The sequence below is a fragment of the Macrotis lagotis genome, chromosome X (genome assembly GCF_037893015.1).
Source record: "Macrotis lagotis isolate mMagLag1 chromosome X, bilby.v1.9.chrom.fasta, whole genome shotgun sequence".
In the NCBI taxonomy this organism is placed as follows: Eukaryota; Metazoa; Chordata; class Mammalia; order Peramelemorphia; family Peramelidae; genus Macrotis; species Macrotis lagotis.
Window position 1 is genome coordinate 280,707,159 of NC_133666.1, and position 20,866 is coordinate 280,728,024.

At 42.1% G+C, this 20,866-nt stretch overlaps 1 protein-coding gene across 1 annotated transcript in view; it reads left to right on the plus strand.

The window, feature by feature from the left end:
• Positions 1-3,338: 3,338 nt before the first annotated feature.
• Positions 3,339-20,866, plus strand: part of OXCT1 (3-oxoacid CoA-transferase 1) — a 175,950-nt gene continuing 158,422 nt past the window's right edge. The window contains exons 1-3 of the mRNA XM_074200456.1: positions 3,339-3,567; positions 14,750-14,858; positions 16,607-16,697. Coding sequence (XP_074056557.1) covers positions 3,481-3,567; positions 14,750-14,858; positions 16,607-16,697 — 287 coding nt within the window. The 5' untranslated portion in view covers positions 3,339-3,480. The remainder of the gene's footprint in view (positions 3,568-14,749; positions 14,859-16,606; positions 16,698-20,866) is intronic.

Genomic DNA, 20,866 nt, shown 5'->3' on the forward strand with positions numbered 1-20,866 from the left:
GTGTGTACTTTCCTTAGGCACATGAGTACAGGGACAGTAAAGGAAACACTGTTAAGATCCTAGGATCATAAGTGAAGAGATTGAATGGACTTCAGAAGTCAACTAATCCACCTCTCCATTTTACAAACGAAAACATTGAGACACAGAGAAAAGTAGCAGTGTCAGCGCCATGACTACTGAGTTGCCTTGAAAAGTAAATATCAGTTGATTAGGACAAAATTCCCCAGCTGCTATCCCATTCATATGCTTGAGTCATAGTCACTAGAGGAACAGAAAAGTGGAAAATGTAACCATTTTAACTATGAATAATTTTAAAAGTATGGGATTTGGTGTCAGAGAACTTGGGTTTGAACTTGCTCAGTCACTTAACTATGTCCTAAGAATTTTATGTGCACTGTCTTCTAGAATCTAATGACAATTCTGAATGGTAGGTATCTCAAGTGAACACATCATTGGGCCTAATCAGAAAGTCCTGAGCTCAAATCCAACCACAGATACTGATTAACTTTGTGATTATGAGCAAGTCTCTTAACCTGTGGCTCCCTCACTTTGATCAATGAATATACAACTAGTATCTTAAGTATGAAATGTAGTATTTGAAAACGTGCAATGTTTGGCATCGTAGTATTTAATATACATAATAGACACTATATGTTTATTCCCTTCTTCCCCTCATATATCCCTAAATTACTGAGGAAACTGAGTCCCAGAAAGGTTGGTTAAGAGATTTTCCCATCAGAAAACATACTTTTTTGTCTGTTTTTGTTGTTTCATTTTATTTTCTTTTAAATATGCTTTGCATGGATTCACACACACACACACACATATATAGCTTATAACAAATTGCTTATCTTTTCAAGGAGGAGATAGTAGGCTAGAGAATCTGGAACTCAAAATTTTAAATGTTAACTGGGAAAAGTTAAAATATTATTAAAAATTTAAATTGGTAAATATTTAACCAAATAAATGTAATTAAAAAAAACCCCAAAATCCATTATAGCATCATACACATACCATTTTCTTCCATTGCCACCTCCAAGGTTGCACAATGGATAGAGCACTTGGCCTTGGAGTTGACAGGGGTTTGAATCCAGCCTCTGACACCTGATGCTTACTAGCTGTATGACCTTGGGCAAGTCATTTAACTGATTACCTCATATCCAGAGTCATTTCCAGTTGTCTTGATTCATGTCTGGTCACTGGACCCATATGAGTCTGGAGGAGAAAGTGAGGCTGGTGACCTAGCACAACATTTCCTTACTCAATTCTAGTTCAGTTGTCACAACTGTCATGGCCATCTTCTAAAAATGAAGGACAGGGGCTGCTAGGTGGTGTAGTGGATATAGCACTGGTCCTGGAGTCAGGAGTACCTGAGTTCAGATCCAGACTCAGACACATAATAATTACCTAGCTGTGTGGTCTTGGGAAAGCCACTTAACCCTATTGCTTTGCAAAAAACCCTGAAAAATAAAATAAGATAAAATGGAAGACAAATCTTACTTCCACCTCCATCTCCTTCCCTTCTTCCTCCATCCTCATTCTTCATTTTATATTTAACCATATGAAATATGGGGTGTCCTGAAAGTCATAGTTTGGGCACTCTATTAATATCAACTCCCAGAGGTATCAAAGGAAACTTAGAAATAATGAATGTTCATAATTTTATTTTAGGTTGGGGAATGCTTAAAAAGGCCTGTCTCTGCCCCCCCCCCCCCATACAATTCCTAGCAAGAAAAGTCTTGTGAACTGGCAAGTTCTCTGCCCAAGAATTGAACTAATGGGCAATTTAATTTCCAACATTCATTTCTTGCATCAAGAAATCCCAGGGTCATAGGTTCAAGTGTTTGATAATTTGACTTCGTTCTATTACCACACAGTATGTCTCTCACTCTTGATCAACTCTTGGCCAATCATTTTTGGGCCTCTACTCTTCTATATAAACACAAATTTCCTTCAGAAGAGTTGGACACAACCAGGAATTACTAGAAGAGTATGGAGACTAATTCAATTAAACTTTTATTTAGGGCCTATTTTGTCAGAACTTGGACAAACAAATATAAAGCCAGACAAGAGGCTGGAATCTCACAGGAAAACCAGAGCTGCACAGAGCAACCTTGCAGCGTTGGATGCTGGCACCGAAGGCCCTGGTCAGCAGTTATCTAATTGAATTACTTTGCCCGGGCTAATGCATTTACCCTCTAAAACTAGAAGTAAGACAGACAAAGGTTCCCTTGTCCTCCAGTAACTTACATTATACAATAGAGTAAGGAAGAAATCATTGATTTTTATGATTAATATTGATTAGTCAGTAAGATGATTAATATTGGCCCAGGTATACAGCTAAGTGGCAAAGTGGATAGAGTACCGGAAGTACCGGGGTGAGGAAGATTCATCTTCCTGAGTTCAGATGTGGCATCAGATACTGTTGTCTCTGGTGTCAATCAATCTTGTTTGTCTCAGTTTCCTCATCTGTAAAGTGAACTTGCAAATGGCAAACCAGTATCTTTACCAAGAAAACCCCAAATAGGGACACATAATGTTGAGACACTGGAAAAGCAGATGCATTAATGGTAGTGGGCCTGGACGGACCCCTTTTTGCTTCCTATAAGCCCCTGAAAGCTTTAGGAAGGTACTAGAAATGGCTTTGGGAGGCATTTTGGGAAAAAGGAAAAAAGGAGTAAAATGAGCATCAGAGAATCCGGATGCAAATCCTAATTTGTGACTTTGGGCAATTATGTTAAATTCTTTGACTGGTTCCCGGTGGGTGAATTGATGGGGGCAGGAGATAATGAATGGCCTGGGAGGTTCTTATCGGCATCTACAAGCCCCTGGTGAGGGCAGATAGTAGGAAGCGGCGGGTTTTTCTGGTTTTCCCCTTCTCTAAACCCAAACAGCGGGGCGGAGGAGACATTTCCCGAGTTCTCCTTTTAACGGAGTTGGGGCTCAGTCACCCTTGACCTTAGGGGCAAACCTGTGGTCTGGGCCGAGGAACCGAGTCACTCCACAGACAGCACGGAAGGGGGGCGTGGCCCCCCGGGCCCCCGGGCCCCACCACCTGCTAAGGAGGGAGGAGGGAGCTGAGGCCGTGGGGCCCCGCCGGCGTGTTCCCTCTTTCTGTGTAACAGCGCCCAGCCTCGTGCCCTTCCACGCGTGAGCGGGGCGGGGGGCGCCACGGCACACGCGGGGCTGCCCTCCCCGCGGGGGATGCCGCGGGCGCCCGGCTGAGTTACTTTGGCGCGAGGCCGACCCCCCCTGCCCCGGCTCGGGGCCCGGAAAGTCCACGCGAGATGCGCTGGGGGCCGCGCCCCGCCCTGGGGCTCCCCGGGCCGCGCGGGGGCCACGGAGGACGCGCCGCCGCCCCCTCTGGCGCTCCACCCCCCGCCCCTCCCGCGGGGACAAGGAGGCGCTTAGGTGCCAGCCCCGGCCCGGAGCCGCTGCGCCCGCGGCGCCTCCTCATCCTCGCGCGGAGCCGTCCCGAACATGGCGGCCCTCAAACTCCTGTCCTCCGGCCTCAGGCTCAGCATCCCCGGGGCGCCGGCCGCCCGCCGCCGGCCCTCCCTGGCCCAGGTAAAGCGGCCCGGGCTCGGGGGCTCCGGGGCGGCCCCCGGCGTGGCCGCCGCCCGGAGCGAGCCCCGGGGCCCGGGGGACGGGGCGGGAACGGGCGGCGGCTGCCCGAGAGGCTTCGGCACGCGCCGGGCTGTTGGCGGGGCCCCTCACCTGCGCGCCCCGCGGCCCGGGCTGGGAGCGCCCGCGGAGAGGAGGGCGCCGGGCGGGGGCGCGGCGGTGCCCGTTGGGGAGAGGTTGGGACGGAGCCCCCGAGAAAGTCCCGGGCCGCGGGCGGGTGCCACACCTGGGCGCGGGGGTGAGCGCGAGGCGGGGGGCGCGGGGCGGGAGGCGCGGGGCGCGGGGCGGGGGGCGCGGGCGCGGGGCGGGAGGCGGGAGGCGGGAGGCGGGAGGCGCGGGGCGCGGGGCGGGGGGCGCGGGCGCGGGGCGGGGGGCGCGGGCGCGGGGCGGGGGGCGCGGGCGCGGGGCGGGAGGCGCGGGGCGCGGGGCGGGAGGCGCGGGCGCGGGGCGGGAGGCGGGAGGCGCGGGGCGCGGGGCGGGAGGCGCGGGGCGCGAGGCGGGAGGCGCGGGACGCGAGGCGGGAGGCGCGGAGGCGCGGGGCGCGGGGCGCGCCTGCTCCGGGCCCGGGGGAGGAGAAGCCGCGCCGGGGATGCTGCGGGGTGCGGGAGCCGGTGCGGACCCGGTGCGGGAGCCGCCCGGCGGAGCCGCGGCCCCGAGCCTTGGCGCTAACGTGGCGCCCAGCCGCGGCCAAGAGCGGCGCCCGCCCGGCCAGGGCGGCTTTCACTTTCCGAGACTGTGCGTGTGTCTGTGCGGGTGTGCATGTGCGCGTGTCTGTGCGTGTGTGTGTGTGGGGGCTGTGCCGTGCGCGGGGAGCCCCGGGGGCACTGGCAGGCCCGGCCGCCCGCGTGTGGGGGGCTGAGGAGGAGGAGGAGGAGGAGGAGGGCAGAGCTGGATCTCGAGTCGGTCCTGTGCGCTCCGCTCCGAGCCTCCGGCCCCTGCCGTCACGTGGCGCCCCCGCTCACGGGGACCCCCGCCCCACCGGCTCCGAGTCTGTCGGGCTCTGCCGCTCTGTCTCTCTGCCTCCGTCTCCCTCCCTGTCTCTTTCTCTCTTTGTCTCTGTCTTGCTATCTCGGTCTCTATCTCTATTTGTCTGTCTCCTCTTTCTGTCTTTCTCTTTGTGTCTGTTCCTCTTTCTCTGTCTCTCTGTGTCTCTGTTCTGTCTCTTTATCTGTCTCTTCGTCTCAGTGTCTCTCTCCCTCACTCCTCTCCTTTCCTCCCCGCCTTCTCTCTCTCTCTCCCCCACCTCTCCATCGTCTCCCTCTTCCTCTGCCCTCTCTTGCCCCTCCCTCCTCCCTGCCCCCCCCCCCTCCTCCTCTCATCCGAAGTCTCAGACCAGCTCTCAGACTTGCTTGGGTCTCAAGGTTCACTTGACTTGTGCGGACTGAGCCCGGGCCGAGCCCGGACCGAGCCCGGACCGAGCCTGGGCTGGCTTAGTAAGTGGGAAGGGGCCTCCAGAACTCTGTGCCCCGCAGGTGTCATACACATAGCAGGCTGTGACAGTTACCTGTTGTTTTGCCTTTGGCCGGTGCATTTAATGGGCCTTCAACACCAGGGTAAGGATGGTGCCCGGAGCCTTTCTCAAGACTATTTATTTCTGAACTGGGCAGCTGCCCCAAGGGAGTGGATTATTAGGCTTAAAATTTAGACCAGACTTTGGAGCAGGCAAAGGCAGGTCACCTGATCAACCTAATGACTTAAAAAAATTTAGTAAAGAGTTCAGTTTGAGGTATAAATTATGATTATCTTGGCATTTCAGCATCACAGAATTTTTATTATTACAGATGGAGAATGGTGCTTGATAGCTGAAAAAGTCCTTTCATACAGAAGATTCTGGCTCATTACATATAGCTGGACACTTAAGACATTTTGCACCAACTTATATAACTTGAGGAGTGAAAAGACCACTGTCTTGGGATCTTTGAGACTTGAGTTGTATCTGTCTAGTTTCGACTCTGTCAATAATTAGCTGTGTGACTGACCAAGTCACTTTAAAACTCAGTGGCCCTTTATCCAAAATGATGTGGTTAGAGATTAATAATAATGATGATAGTAAACCACTTTTATTAATAATCTTTGAGGTACTAGACAATCAAAGTTCTAACTCAAAAAATTCTAGGTAGAGTTTTTTTTTTAAAGTTAGTAAAGTGGAATTTCATTCTGCTGTCTTGCATTTAAGTTGACTTTCCCCTGTGACTGGAAAGCCTCCCTTACTTTTCATCTCCCGGAATCCTGCCTTTCCCTAGTGACTGGTACATCTTAAATACCTAGAAAGTGCTTAATTGCTAATTGATTGTTGAATTATTGTCTAATTACAGATGAACTCATGGTGGACAGTTTATGATACTAGATTTTCTGCTCTTTGAGGGTAGGAAAATACTTTATATCTCCCTCCTCAAAACATAGCTCCCAACACATGTTAGATGCTCAACTTAGATTACATATTTCGTTTTTAAATTAAGCATCCTTCTCAGATTTTTCATTGCCTCATAGAATTTATAGTTGGAAGGAAACTTGGAGGGTCTTGCTTCACTTTGCTTGCTGTAAAATCAGAGGGTTTGACTGGATGACTTCTGAGTTCACTTAAAGGTCAAGCTCTATCATCCTAAATCACAGACCAGGGAGTACTGTGTCAGTCTTTCTTCCCTCCCTTTTAAATTTATTTCTTTGAACAAGTATTTATCTCCCCTCCCTATTGTACATAAAAAAGACCAACTCCTTATCTGGCACATATACCACTATTTACAATTAAATAAGGTTTACTATGGAATAAAAACTACTTAATCTTTTTAATGTTATAGATATCAATCCAGTTGTTCAAATTTTTATTGATATTTTTGGTTTTATTTTCGAAGCTATCTTCTCTCTTATAACAAAAAATTAAATATAATGGGGGTTGGGAGTAGAAGCAGTTTCACCAGAACAAAGACTTAAGTTTGAAGGTGTATAAAAACCTCTAAATGAGGGGCTTGGGTTTCTCTGAACTTTAAATCTGGAATCCTAAATTGGAAGACAGACTGTAGCTTTACTGATGTTTATTGGAATGCTAAATGAGATTTCTTGAATGGAATATTTACCAGCAATTTCAGGGGAGGAATTCAAACTTTGTAGGACTTGGGTAATTTCACACTTGTCTTTTGGTTCCTAATTATTCCATCCCAATATAAGAAATCACCCACCACTACCTTTTCTCCTACATTTTATAGTGAAAATACAGGGGAAGAAGAAAAATTTACAGACTCAGAATCACAGAATATTAGAGGTAGAAATGATCTTATTTACAGATGAAAAAATTCAGGGCCTAAAACATTAACTTGCCCAAGGCCTCACATTCCATAAGTGGCAAAGCTTGGTATTGAAAGTCAGGTCTTCTGACTTGGGATAATACATTAAATTTCTTAGCCTAGTGTTTGGTATATAGTAGGTACTATGTAATACTCTATAAGTGGCAAAGTCTGGTATTGAAAGTCAGACTTTGGGTGGCTAGGTGGCGCAGCGGATAGAGCATTGGCCCTGAAGTCAGGAGTACCTGAGTTCAAATCCGACCTCAGACACTTAATTACCTAGCTGTGTGGCCTTGGGCAAGCTACTTAAGCGTTTGCCTTGCAAAAACCTAAAAAAACAAAGTCAGGTTTTCTGATTCTATTCCATCATAAGACCACAATGAATCCTTTAGAATGGGGTGTAACTTCCTTTCACCTCTTTTGCTTTATTTACCCTGGTGATGTCTACCCAGCTGTGTTTAGCAGGGACATCTAATTGTCTTTTGGTGGTAGCATCCATGGGGACAGCTGGGTGACACAGTGGATGGAACACTGACCCTGGAGTCAGGAGGACAGGAGTTCGAATTCAGCATCAGACATTTGACACTTAGCAGCTGTGTGACTTTGGGCAAGTCACTTAATCCTGATTGCCTCCAATCCAGGGCCATCTCCAGTTGTACCAATTCATATCTGGCCACTGGACTCAGATGGCTCTGGAGGAGAAAGTGAGGCAAATGACTTAGCACAGCACCCCCCCCCCCCACTCAAATCACATTCATATGCTCGTCATGGCATCACCTCCCTGATGTCATGGTCTTCGAGAACCAAGACCAAACATCATCATCATCATCATCATCATCATCATCATCATCACCACCATCACCATATACAGATGAAATATATGATTTTGGGTCAAGGTAAATAATTTCTGAGTTTCCTTAATTATAAAAGGAGAGGCCTGAGGGACCCTCAGGTTAACCTTTTATCTCTAATATTTGGTGATTCTGTGTCTAAATTTTTCCTCTTTGTCTAAGTCTTTATCCCACATAGCAGTGTAGTCTGGTGGTGGAGGAAGAACTTTCTGTAGAATATCAGACAGTCTTTCATGATTCATTTGTTTCTAATCATTGATTGCTCTCACTATGTAAGAGTGTTTTTGATTGTCATTTTTCAGCATGTCCCTGAAGATGATTTGCTCAGTTGGTTAGAGATTAATACTAATAAGGTCACAGATAATAATACAGTTTGACTTTCGTAAGGACAAGTTAACTTTATTCTATTAATTGGATTTAAGATGAATTACACAAATTCTTGTTTTCTTTTTTCAAGTCATTTTCATTGATAGCTTTTGTTTTTTACATCACCAGTTTTTTTCAGTATTGTCTCCTTCTCCTCTTTTCCTTCTACCTTCATCTCCTTCCCTTTCCTCCCCAATCTTCCCCCTCCTCATTCTTCTTCATTTTATACTTAACCACATTAAATATGGAGTGTCCTAAAAAATCTCAGTGCAGTTTAAAAGCTATAATAGCTTAAAACTTCACTTTTTGGACACCCTGTATTATTGGAAACTCCCAAACATATCAAAGGGAACCTAGAAATTTTAATAAATGTTCATAATTTTATTTTAGGTTGGGGAGGAACTTAAAAAAAGTTTCCCTTCAAAAAATAGAGTGCCTACTAAGAAAAGCCTTGTAAATTGGCTAATTCTCTGGCCAAGGACTAATTTCATCCCTAAAGTTCAAATCTTGCATTAAGGAATTCTAGTGGCAGGGGTTCAAGTATCTTGTTTATTTGACTTTTCTTTGGCTTTTTTCTTTTGCAAGGTAATGGGGTTAAGTGACCTGCCCAAGGTCATGCAACTAGGTAGTTATTAAGTGTCTGAGGCTGGATTTGAACTTAGGTCCTTCTCTCTCCAGGTCTAGCACTAGTCTATCCAATGTGCCACCCAGCTGCCCTTGTCTCTGTATTTTTTTTTTTCTTCTTTTTTCCCTTTTATTTACACATTACTAAAATATTCTTGCTTAAGAGTAAATATAATACCCCTTCCCCCACAAAAATATAAAACCTCATGTAAAATAATGTAAAAGAAAGAGGAAAAATGTGTTTCAGTCTGTGTTCTGATACCATCAGCTCTGTCTCGGGTGGATCACATTCTTTATCATAAGTCCATCATAGAAATTACTTCCATATTTTCCCACAGTTGCTGTTACTGATTGTAATTCCTTCCATCCATTCCTCCCCACTACCATATATTATATTTTCTCTCTCACTCTTTCCCTCTTCTAAAATGTGCTGTATGGTAGTGGAGTGGCACAGTGGACAGAGCACCAGTCCTGGGGCCAAGAGGCCCCAAACCTACATCCCATTCCAGAGACCCAGCAACCACTTGGCCCCGTGGTCTTTAGACAGACCATCCAATCCCAGCACCTTGCAAAAAGTGAAAAGGAAAATGTGCTATATCTGACTGTTCTCTCCTATGATCAACCCTCTCCTCTTATCACCCACATTCCCCCTTTTCCCCCTGTCCCCCTTCTCTCCTTTTTTCTCTAGATGTCTATACCCTATTGAGTGTGTATGCTGTTTCCTCTCTGAGCCATTTCTGATGACAAGGTTCCCTCATTCCCCCTCGCCTTCCCCCTTCCATATCATTGCAAAAGCTCATTGTAAAAAAAAAAAATCTTTTATATGAAATATCTTAGCCTATTCCACCTCTCCTTTTTCTTAGTCTCAGTACATTTCCCTTTCCCATATTGACTCCATTTTTACAATATATCTTCAAATTCAGCTCTCTTCTTTGCTTCGTCTGTATAAGCTTCTACCTGCTCTATGAGAAGGTTCATATGAGTGTTATCAGTATCATTTTTTCTATGCAGGAATACATGCAGTTGATCATCATTAAGTCCCTCATGTTTTCCCCTTCTCCTCCACTCCCTATGCTTCACCTGAGTCCTGTACTTGAAGGTCAAACTTTCTGTTCAGCTCTGGCCATTCCACAGGAACATTTGAAATTCCCCTGTTCCACTGAAAGTTCATCTTTTCCCCTGGAAGAGGATGTTCAGTTTTGCTGGGTAGTTGATTCTCAGTTGCATTCCAAGCTTTTTAGCCCTCTGGAATATTATATTCCAAGCCCTATGAGCCCTTAGTGTAGTTGCTGCTAAGTCCTGTGTGATCCTGACTGCAGCTCCACGATATTTGAATTGTGTCCTGGCTGTTTGTAATATTTTCTCTTTGACTTGGGAGTTCTGGATCTTGGCTGTAATATTCCTGGGTTTCTTTTTTTTTTGGGGGGGGGGGTCTCTTTCCAGGGGAGATTGGTGAATTCTCTCAATTTCTATTTTACCCTCTACTTCCAGGATATCAGGGCAATTTTCCTGTAGGAATTCTTTAAAAATGAGGTCAAGGCTCTTTTTTGCCTGATCATGACTTTCAGGTATCCCAATAATTTTTAAATTATCTTTTCTGGATCTGTTTTCCAGATCAGTTGTTTTTTCAATGAGATATTTCATATTTTCTTCTTATTTTTCATTCTTTTGTTGTTGATCTATTGTGTCTTGATTTCTCACAAGTCCTTAGGTCTATTCTACATCTGAAGAATGTGTTTTCCTTAGAGAGCTTTCTTATCTCCTTTTCCATCTGGCCAATTCTGCTTTTTTCAAACATTCTTCTCCTCAATAACTTTTTGAATTGTTTTATCCATTTGACCTAAACTAGATTTTTTTGGTTTTTTTTTTTTTGCAAGAAGGAGATACAGAGAGAATTAAATGTAGCTATACTTTTTTTTGGGGGGGGGGTTTGCAAGGCAGTGGGGTTAAGTGGCTTGCCCAAGGCCACACAGCTAGGTAATTATTATTAAATGTCTGAGGCCGGATTTGAACTCAGGTACTTCTGACTCCAGGGCCAGTACTGTGCCACCTAGCCAGCCCCTAAACTAGTTTTTAACATGTTATTTTCTTCAGCATTTTTTTGGCTCTCCTTGACTAAGTTGCTGACTTGTTTTCATGTTTTTCCTGCATCTCTCATTTCTTTTCCCAGTTTTTCTTCTATCTCCCTTACTTGATTTTCAAGGAAAGGCATTCTGTCATAGCCTGAGCCCAACTTTTATATTTCTTGGAGTCTTTAGATGCAGAAGCTTGGACTTTGTCATCTTCAGATTGAGTATTTTGATCCTCCATGGTATCATAGACAAAGTAATTGTCAATGGTTCAGTCCCCTTTTTTTTTGTTTACTCATTTCCCCAACTTGTGCCTGGTTTTGGGGTGCTATCTGAGCTTTTGAGTTTTAGTGGGACACCCCCACAAGGACCTCAGTGTGTGAGTCTCTGACTGCTCTCCTGGTCTGTGAATGACCACAAGCGCACCCCTATGCCATGGGGTCCCGTCTCTATGGGGACCCCAGACTGTGATCAGGATCTGAATGTGGTCAGAGCCCCAGAGTCCTATTCCAGGGACAGAGGACAGACCCTGGCGGTCTCCCTCCACTTCCTTACCTTTGTTGGGCTGGGAGTCAGGGAGCAGCTGCCTGGAGGCTCCTGCTGGGCGACTCCACAGGCCTGCTTCCGTTTCTTGGATCTGGGCTGCACTGGCTATGCTGAGGGCCCGGGCTTCACACTTGCTCTGGCTGAGGTTTCCCTGCTGATTTTCCAAGTTGTGCTTGGTGCTTCCTTGGGTGCAAGTCAGAAAACTGCTTCTCCCGCCGGGAGCCATGGCTCCCAGGTACCCTGGGGCTGTTCCTGCAAGGTTTTAAGTTCCTTCACTCTGCGGGGTGCCCCTCTAATCCTGTGGAACAGAGTTTTTCTACTATTTTCCAGGTTTTCTTGGGCTGGAGAATAGCCCCTCTAGATCTTTCTGAGGGTTCTGTCTCTCAAAAATTTAGTTAGAGTCATAGTTTTAAGATTTTTGAAATATTTTGGAGAGAATACCTTGGAGAGGCTCTTCTCCTGCCACCATCTTGGCTCCTTCCCCCTGCCTCTCACTCTTGATCAGCTCTTGGTCAATCATTTTTGGGCCTTTACTATTCCTCTCTATCTACCACATTTATCATTTTTTTTACAGCACAGTAATATTCCATTTCATTCATGTTCCACAATTTGTTGAGTCATTCCTTATTTGTTTCTAATTCTTTACTATCATAAAAGTACTATTATATGTAGTTTCACCAAATATAAATACAGTTCCTTCTCATTAATAGATCTAGTCCAGATCAAAGGGAACAAATGAAAAAACAAATTGATTTTGATTTCCGTTTTGCAATTGATTCTAATGTCTATCACCCCCATATAGTGTAGAGTAGCCTTCTCTATGTTTCTTTGTCTCTGAGTTAAGTCCAGAAGTTCAATTTTCTCTCTGAGCTAAGTTGTCTCTTAAATCATTTTAATTCAATATATATATATATATATATATATATATATATATATATATATATGTATATATAGTCTTTCTGTATCTTATGACTAATATACAATTATCTCCATAGTTAAGCCTTGGGGAAGATAAGATGGGTGCCAGTAAGTCCATTATCTCTGCAACACTTGCTGTCCTTTAGGAAAGTCTGGACTGTTATCCTTGAAGGTGGATACCATATTGACAAGATAGAAACTGGGGTTGTTGGTGGTCCTTCATTCTTGACTTCCATCCAATCATATTGTTTTTCCATCAGACATTGTAACTAAATCACATTGTTTTATGCTTCCTATCCTTTGTTCTCTTGTATTTCCTAAAACTGTATAAAGGCTAGCAAGCCCTAGCTCATGGTCTTTTGAATGACTGAGGAATTGAGAGATCCTCTTTTACTGGTTATTATTTACCTTACCAATAAACTATACTCAGAACTTTGTGCCCCAGTATATCTTAATTTCAATTGAGACAGCTTCTTTCCACCTTTGGCTTTCTAACAGGTATTTGAGTAGAACTAAAAATGTACAAGTTTATTGTCATTCTTGAGGGAAAAAAGTGTTTTTTAAAAATTTATTCTTTGGGGGCGGCTAGGTGGCATAGTGGATAGAGCACCGGCCCTGGAGTCAGGAGTACCTGAGTTCAAATTCGGCCTCAGATACTTAATAATTACCTAGTTGTGTGGCCTTGGGCAAGCCACTTAACCCTATTTGCCCTGCAAAAACCTAAAAAAAATTATTCTTTTAATAGGTATGTTATATTATTATCTTTTTATGTAAAAATGCAGATTATTGCTGTTTTTAATCTTTTTAATTTTATTTAAGGCAACAGGGTTAAGTGACTTGCCCAGAGTCACGCAGCTAGGCAATTATTAAGTGGATTTGAACTCAGGTCCGCCTGACTCCAGGGCCGGTGCTCTATCCACTAAGCTACCTAGCTGCCCCAAATTTTTGCCATTTTATGAATGAGGTTCACAAATGCTTTGTGTGTATGGGATTCAGTAAAGTGAATCTTGAGCATGAGTGGCTAGGTGGTTCCAGACCTGCAGGCAGGAAGAGCCTCAGTTGTGTGATCCTGGACAAATCACTTACCCCTCTATTTGCCTCAGTTTCCTTATCTGTAAAAGAAGGGTGATAGAGGTGATCTTTGCACTATCCTTTCTGTGAGGATCAAGTTAGAAAATACAATAAAGTGCTTACTACAATATTGAGTGAAAAGTAGGACCTTACACAATATGTTATGATTTTAGCCATATGAAGGAAAAGAACAAACTTGACCCCAATAAGAGTTGAGAAAATGAACCTCCCTCTTTCTTCTTTGGAGGAGTGGGGGACAAATGGGTATGGTGTGTTATATATACTGTTAGATTCAGATGAAATATGTGGGTCAGATGGGAATAATAGTCAATTTCTTTTCTTTCTTTTTTCTTTTAGGGTTTTTTTGTAAGGCAATGGGGTTAAGTGGCTTGCCCAAGGCCACACAGCTAGGTAATTATTATTAAGTGTCTGAGACCGGATTTGAACTCAGGTATTCCTGACTCCAGGGCTGGTGCTTTATCCATTGTGCCACCTAGCCGTCCCTAGAATCAATTTCTTAGCCTGGTGTTTGGAACATAGTAGGTACTATGTAAATGTTAGGTATTATTATTATGGTTTTCATCTTCATCAGCTTTATTTCAATAACATGGACAAAAGGCATGGCTAACTTTCCTCTGAATATAATAGTATTTATTATGATACATACTGGCTTCTCTAGTTTATTGACTTAGCTGAGACACAGATGAGTTAAGGGACTTGGTCGTAGTTATTGAGCTAGTAAGACTCAGAACAGGATTTGAACTCAGCTCTTCCTGATTGACTCCACGTTCAGCTCTAGTAAGTTAGAGCAGCTGGGTGGTGGAGTGGATAGAGCACCAGCCTTGGAGTCAGGAGGACCTGAGTTCAAATGTAACCCCAGACATTTAATATGTACTAGCCATGTGATCTTGGGTAAGTTACTTAACTGCCTCGCATCCAGGGCATCCAGTGGTCCTGATTCATAGCTGGTCACTGGACCCAGATGGCTCCGGAGGAGAAAATGGGGCTGGTGACTTTAACACAACTCCCCTTCACTCAAATCCAATTCACTTGCCTCTCCTGGCATCACCTCCCTGACATCATGGATGTCTTTGACAATGAAGGACAAACATCATCAACATTTATGGGGGGTGTGCTGTGTATCAAGTGTTACATCTACTTGCTGTGCTGATTCCCAAAATATAATGCATCCTTACAGAGTGTATTATGGCTAAATAGCAGAGTTGTGTTCTATGTTGGAATAGGAACTTTATATACTATTAAAACCACAATCCCTCTCGTGTTTGTGTAGGTAGATTGTGCCAATGAAAAATGAAAATCATTTTACTTACCTCCTTCCCTTGTATACAGTGAAGCCGCCTCCAGAGCCTGATGACTCCTTTTGACTTTATCATTTTAGGGGTGTGGATGCTACTTTTCCACCAGTATTTGCCGTCACACTCAGTTTTATAAAGATCCAGTGGAAGCAGTCAAAGACATCCCTGATGGATCTACAGTCCTAGTGGGTGGTGAGTAATTCCATTCCTTTTTCAGCAATGGTGGAATGGTGCAGCATCGGCACCGATCTGGTTCAGCCATGTTTATGGTCAGAGGACAACTCTGAAATAGGAATAGTGACTGATTCCTTTGGGATGGGGATTCCTGGCTGAGGAAGCTCCCACAGCAGGGCAGCATCTTCTCTGTAACCAGTCACCAAGAGGAGAAGGGTCTTGTCTAGGGTCTTAAGATCAGTATATATGTAAGGGGAGGGACTTGAACCCAGATCTTCCTGGTTTCAAGGCCAACTTTGTAGCTCTGCTGATTTCTGAAACAGAATTTGTATTTTTCTGGTTTTCTTTTGTTGAAAGTATAGCTAAAGGAATGACTAGGTGGTGCAGTGGAGAGGGCACTGGCCCTGGAGTCAGGAATACCTGAGTTCAAATCCGGCCTCAGACACTTAATAATTGCCTAGCTGTGTGGCCTTAGGCAAGCCACTTAACCCCACTGCCTTGCAAAAACCTAAAAAAGAAAAAAAGAAAGTATAGCTACATTTAATTCTCTCTGTCTTTCTCTCCATATATAAATACATACACTCTCACACACATATACATATAAAAATACATAAATACTTATATAGAAGATCTCTCTCTCTCTCTCTCTCTCTCTCTCTCTATATATATATATATATATATGTATTTTTTACTTGTTCTTCTGATTCCTTTTTGTTATGATGGAAAACTCATACTTGTCTTAGTCTTGTTGATTGTAGTTTTAATAGTAGGCTGAAATTTTATAAATGGTTTGTTGAGATTTTTAGCACTTGGAGAGAAATCTCAGATAATTTTGGTCCAGCTCCTTCCTTTTAGAAACTTTATATAAAACCATACCATTTTGGAAAATGTCATGAAAAGCTTTCACTAATTCCAGGAAGAAATGACATTTCTCTCCTCTAATCTTGCTGGCATTTTGTACTCCTTCTATTGTATTTCTGTGGTCTTCCTTTTATCAGAGCTACTTTTCTGCCTTCTTAGACTGAAGGCAGGGACACTGGCTTAACTTTTCTGGGTAGCACCTGACTTGATGTTCAGTCATTTCAGTGGTGTTTGACTCTTTTTGATTCTATTAGGGCTTTTCTTGTCAGAGATACTAGAATAATTTGCCATTTCCTTCTCCAGATCATTTTACAGACGAGGAAACTGAGGCCAGGAGGTTTATGTGACTTGTCCAGGGACACACAGCTAATAAGTGTCTGAAGCCAGATTTGAACTCAGGAAGATAAGTCTTCCTGATTCTAGATCTGGACTTTATCCATTTCCCACCTGCCCTAACAAGCTTTTAGTAAGTACTTATTATGCTCCAAATGTTGTGGATATAAAGATAAAGGAAAAACAAGGAAATTACCTAAGTATTGAGAATCTTGACTTGAACTCAGGTCTTCCTACAAGGCAAGAAATCTATCCATTATTGGTTTTGCTTCTTACAGAAAGCCACATGGGAGGTGAGTACCAAACCAAGATAACAAAATAAAAGTAATGGATATAGAAGATATATCTCATGACCTGTCAGTAATCACCAGTATAGCATTATAGGTCTCTGAATGGAGTTTTTTCCTTTTAGTTTTACATAATCTATAATTCAGTTAAAACCTAATATATGTAGTATTTTTCCCTTTCCCATTTATAAAGTCATATTAAATTAAAAAATATTTTTAGTTGATAAATATTGCTATCATTCAAAAAAAAATCAGATTTTACTCATTCTTTTGTGAATACTATAGGTTTTGGACTCTGTGGAATTCCAGAGAATCTCATAGGAGCCTTGTTGAAGACTGGAGTAAAGGGACTGACTGCAGTCAGTAATAATGCAGGGTAAGTGTCCTCAACAACCAGTTTGAAAGTTACTAATAAATAGATTATAATTTAACAAAATTGTAATGTAAATGTAAAAACTTGGGATCCTTTGATAGAAGGGAAACGTGCCATATCCAGGGTCCAGAAAGAGTTTGGGGATTCCACTTAACTGGCTTCATTTCTTTAGCTGTTTTCAAGGCCATTGGACATAGTTAAAATCATAACAAGCTTTCAAATTAAGTAACCTCTTACTTTGGGTAAGGTTTTATTTCCTTAAAAAAACACCCCAAAACTTGAAGTTACCTGATAACATTGATATATGTAGTTCTCTATTAAGTTTTACATGAAAAACCTTTGGGTCAGTCCTTCCTTATAAAGGATCACAGATTTATAGCAAGAAGGGGCTTAAGAGATCATCTTGTCTAACTCACCCAGAGAGGTTAACTAATTTATTTCAGGATCTATGATCAGTAAGTATTAGATAGGATTTGATCTCAGAGTCCTGGGATTCTAAATCCTCTCCATTGTCAAACACTCATATTCTCTGTTTCTATCTCTCTGTCTTTCTATCTCTATCAACTTTCTGCTTTTCTCTCTCTATTATAAATAGATAATTTTTAATTGTTCATGTACCATGAATTATTTAGTTAATCTGAAATCTGCTTCAAATATTTGCTTCTGCTCATTTCATTGCTTCCTGTACTCTGGACTGAACAGAGAAGGTATTTATTGGGTCACATAGTAAGGGTTAGAGGTGGGGTGTCTTCCTTGGCATCTCTTGATGTATCGTGCATGTCCATGAGCATTCAAGCTGTACACTGGTTTCTTTTGCTCATATTATGTCAATGACCCATTTTTTTCCCCCATCATGCTTTTTTTCTCTGATGACATCCTTTATCTCTGTCTTTCTTGAGCAAATCTTTGTTGGTAATATATTTGCAGTCTGCTTATATCTGGCATAATGCCTTTTATCCTCATTGGTCTTTGGAGCCATTTCTACTTTTTAATTATTTGTAGGCTGTGATGTCCCTTAATTTTGCAAGCTCCTTACCAACCTTGTGGAGAGGCTCGTCATCTGTGGGCTGGTGGGTTTGTGATGAATTCTTTGACCATGGCATGATAAGTCAGAAAACTAGTCCTAGAATTTTTCACTTCTGTTGGATTCTTCCTGATCCCATTTGGGGTTTTCTTAGCAAAGACACTGCAGTAGTTTTCCATTTCTTTCTTAGCTCATTTTATAGGTGAGGAAACTGAGGCAGACAAGGTTAAGTGACTTACCCAGGGTCACACAGCTATTAATTGTCTCAGGCTGGATTTGCACTCAGAACCAGGCCCAGCACTTTTATCACTATAGTTTTCACCTAATGGCCTAGGGATATAGATACAAACAAGTAAGAAATGCCTTGTTTTCAAGCAGCTTCTGTTATCTTGAGACATTAGCACACAAAGGGGAGCTGAATCCATGTAGAACCCCATGGTTGTTAGGATATTGTGATGTGGAGCAGGCCAGAAAGTGAGGAGGAGGCCCTGGACCTGGCCAGATAAAACAGAAACTTAATTATCAACCTAGAGACACAGGGACAGTGTCCAGGTAGAGGAGATGGAGATAAAAGAATTGAATATTTATTATTCTCAATTTCATTTTCAAAAAAATGATTTAGAAACCTAACACATAAAATTTACTAATACCTGAGAAGCCTCTTCAAAAGTCCCAGTCTGATAGCTTCCCTCAATAAGGTTCCTAAAATTGTTTCTAAAATCTTTCTGAAATTGCTAATGAAACAGAAACTCTAATATTATTTCCAGCTGTATGGATTGTGGTTAGGGATGGGGATGAACTAGTTTGAGGATAGAAATGCTAAGTTTGGATAGGCTTATTACAAGAAAGTTAGTTACCATGTAATGACCATTTTGGGCCACAGTCAGACTTGAAATTATTCCAAAGGGAGAGAGAGAGAGGGTCTTAACCCTGGGGTCCATGAATTTGTTTCTTTTTAAAACTAATGTTTTAATAGCTATTTCTTTGTAATTGATTTCCTGAGTAATTCTATGTATTAAAAACATTTTGAGAAGGATTTCATAGTCTTCACTAGAAAGGGCTTCAGTTTTCACTAGACTTTCTCAAAGGGGTTCATGGCATAAAGAGGCTTGTCAGGATCACTGAATACATGGATAAAATATTCCACTGAAATCTAGAATTTTTCTTTAGTCCTGAAGTTACCTAAGAAATATGTGTTCTATGCCATCTAGTGGTTAAAAATTGCTGGACTTTTTTTACTGATTGGAAAGAGGAAAGAAAATATGGCATTTTAGGGTAGGGCAGTCCAACCTTACTTTTAAAAGTTTTTTCAAAATAATAAACAATATATTTTGATTTTCCCATTTTTAATTAGAGCTCTGCAGAAGTGTTTTCTAAAGCATTTAAGCAAACTCACAGGGACCCGTGTAAAATTGCATTGCTGGTTGCACATTTTGGACAGCCCTATTTTAGGAGTTTCGAGTATAAAATTCTTCATAAAGTCATATCCTTTTTTTTTTTTTGCCACTGAGACTTTTTGTTAAATTGTTGCTGCAAGTAGATTTTGGTAGATGCTGCAGGCATGTTTTGATAGAAGTAATGAAAAGATATAAATCTTGTCAATTGCATGCAAATGGGGAGAGCAAATGTAAAATAGGACAACGCAGTTAAAAATAATTTTTAAGAATGAATTAAACTTGCAACACTAGATAATGTTATGAGTCAATCAATATTTTACTTAATGTCAGATATGTTAATGGGTGCATTTGCCTCTGTCTTAGAATTCTTTTCCCCTTTAACTTTCCAATTTTGATTTTACATTTTAGCTTCTGTTGCTTTTTGTCCCTACTCTCGCTCTTATATTTGAAGCATTGCTTAAAGAAAATTATAAAATTACAGATTAGTTCCATGATACATATATGATATCCATCCTTAGTGTATCCTCATTACTGGTGCTTGGCAGGTTTATTTTTTGTTTGTTTATTTTGTTTTTTAAAATGATATTCATCTTATGTTGACTGCTTATTATGATGTATAAACTTCTAAACTTTTGTCTTCAAACCCCAAAACTATCCCTCCTCCATCACTCTGTAAATTCTGTTGTCTTCTACTTTAATTGAGGTTATTAGTTATATTTCCTCAGTTATCCTTTTCTCAACTTTAAATTTCTTTGTATTTTTCTCTTTCCCTTCTCTATATAATTTTTCAAAAAAAAATCTTGTTGATGTCTTTTGTCTACATTAAAGTCATTTCCTACTGTCTCCCAATTAACCTGTGCCTTGGAGAAAAAGATAAATAATTAAGTTAAATTGTTTGTTACAGAAATCTTGCCTGGTACTATATATAGTATTCTGTTCAAGAAGTCTCTTACCTTCTGGCTTAGGGGGAGGATGTAGTTATCTGTCTTCTAGGACCTTCATTTATTTCCATTATTCAGAGTTGTTCTCTCTTTTTAATGATCTATTCATTTGTGTCCTTATTGCTTATATGTCCTTTCTTTTATCATTGTTTGGTTTTTTCACCAGTCATTCTTCAGTTAGTACCCAATTTGTTTCTAGTCCTTTGATGCCACAAACAGTTACTGTGAATATTTTAGTATCTATTGTTTCTGTCTTTGACTTTGGGATATGGTCAGTAATGAGATCCCTCTATTTACTTTTTGAAACAAGTATTCTCTATACCTTACCCTTGTTGTTTCTAGATATACTTTGCTGATGGGGCATCCTGTTAATAAAAGCCTTTCCTTGTGACAACAGGAGAAAAAAAATAACCTCTAGGGACAGCAATCTGATAATATATACAATATTCTCCTCCCAGAATCCCTCTCTATTCCTGTACTGAAAAGGAGATAGATTTTTGTGGGTGGTTCTCTGCAACCATAATTGGTCATTATAATTATTCAAGTGGTAAACTTCTTGTCTATGGAGGATTAGAGACAGTAACTGAGGCAAACTTTCAACATTCCTTTTGCAAATAACAAATCCTAGATTGACAGAGCCAATTTTTCTAGCCTAGGGATAATTTAGGAGGTCTGTGAGCCTGGGATGGGGGCTGGCCCAGGGCAAATACTATTGGTGGGCCTTGGAGGTGGCTGCACTTTTAGGAACTCTTGGCCCAAAGATAGTGAGGGTTTGTGGTGGTATTGGACAGTTGTTCAGATAGAGACTTG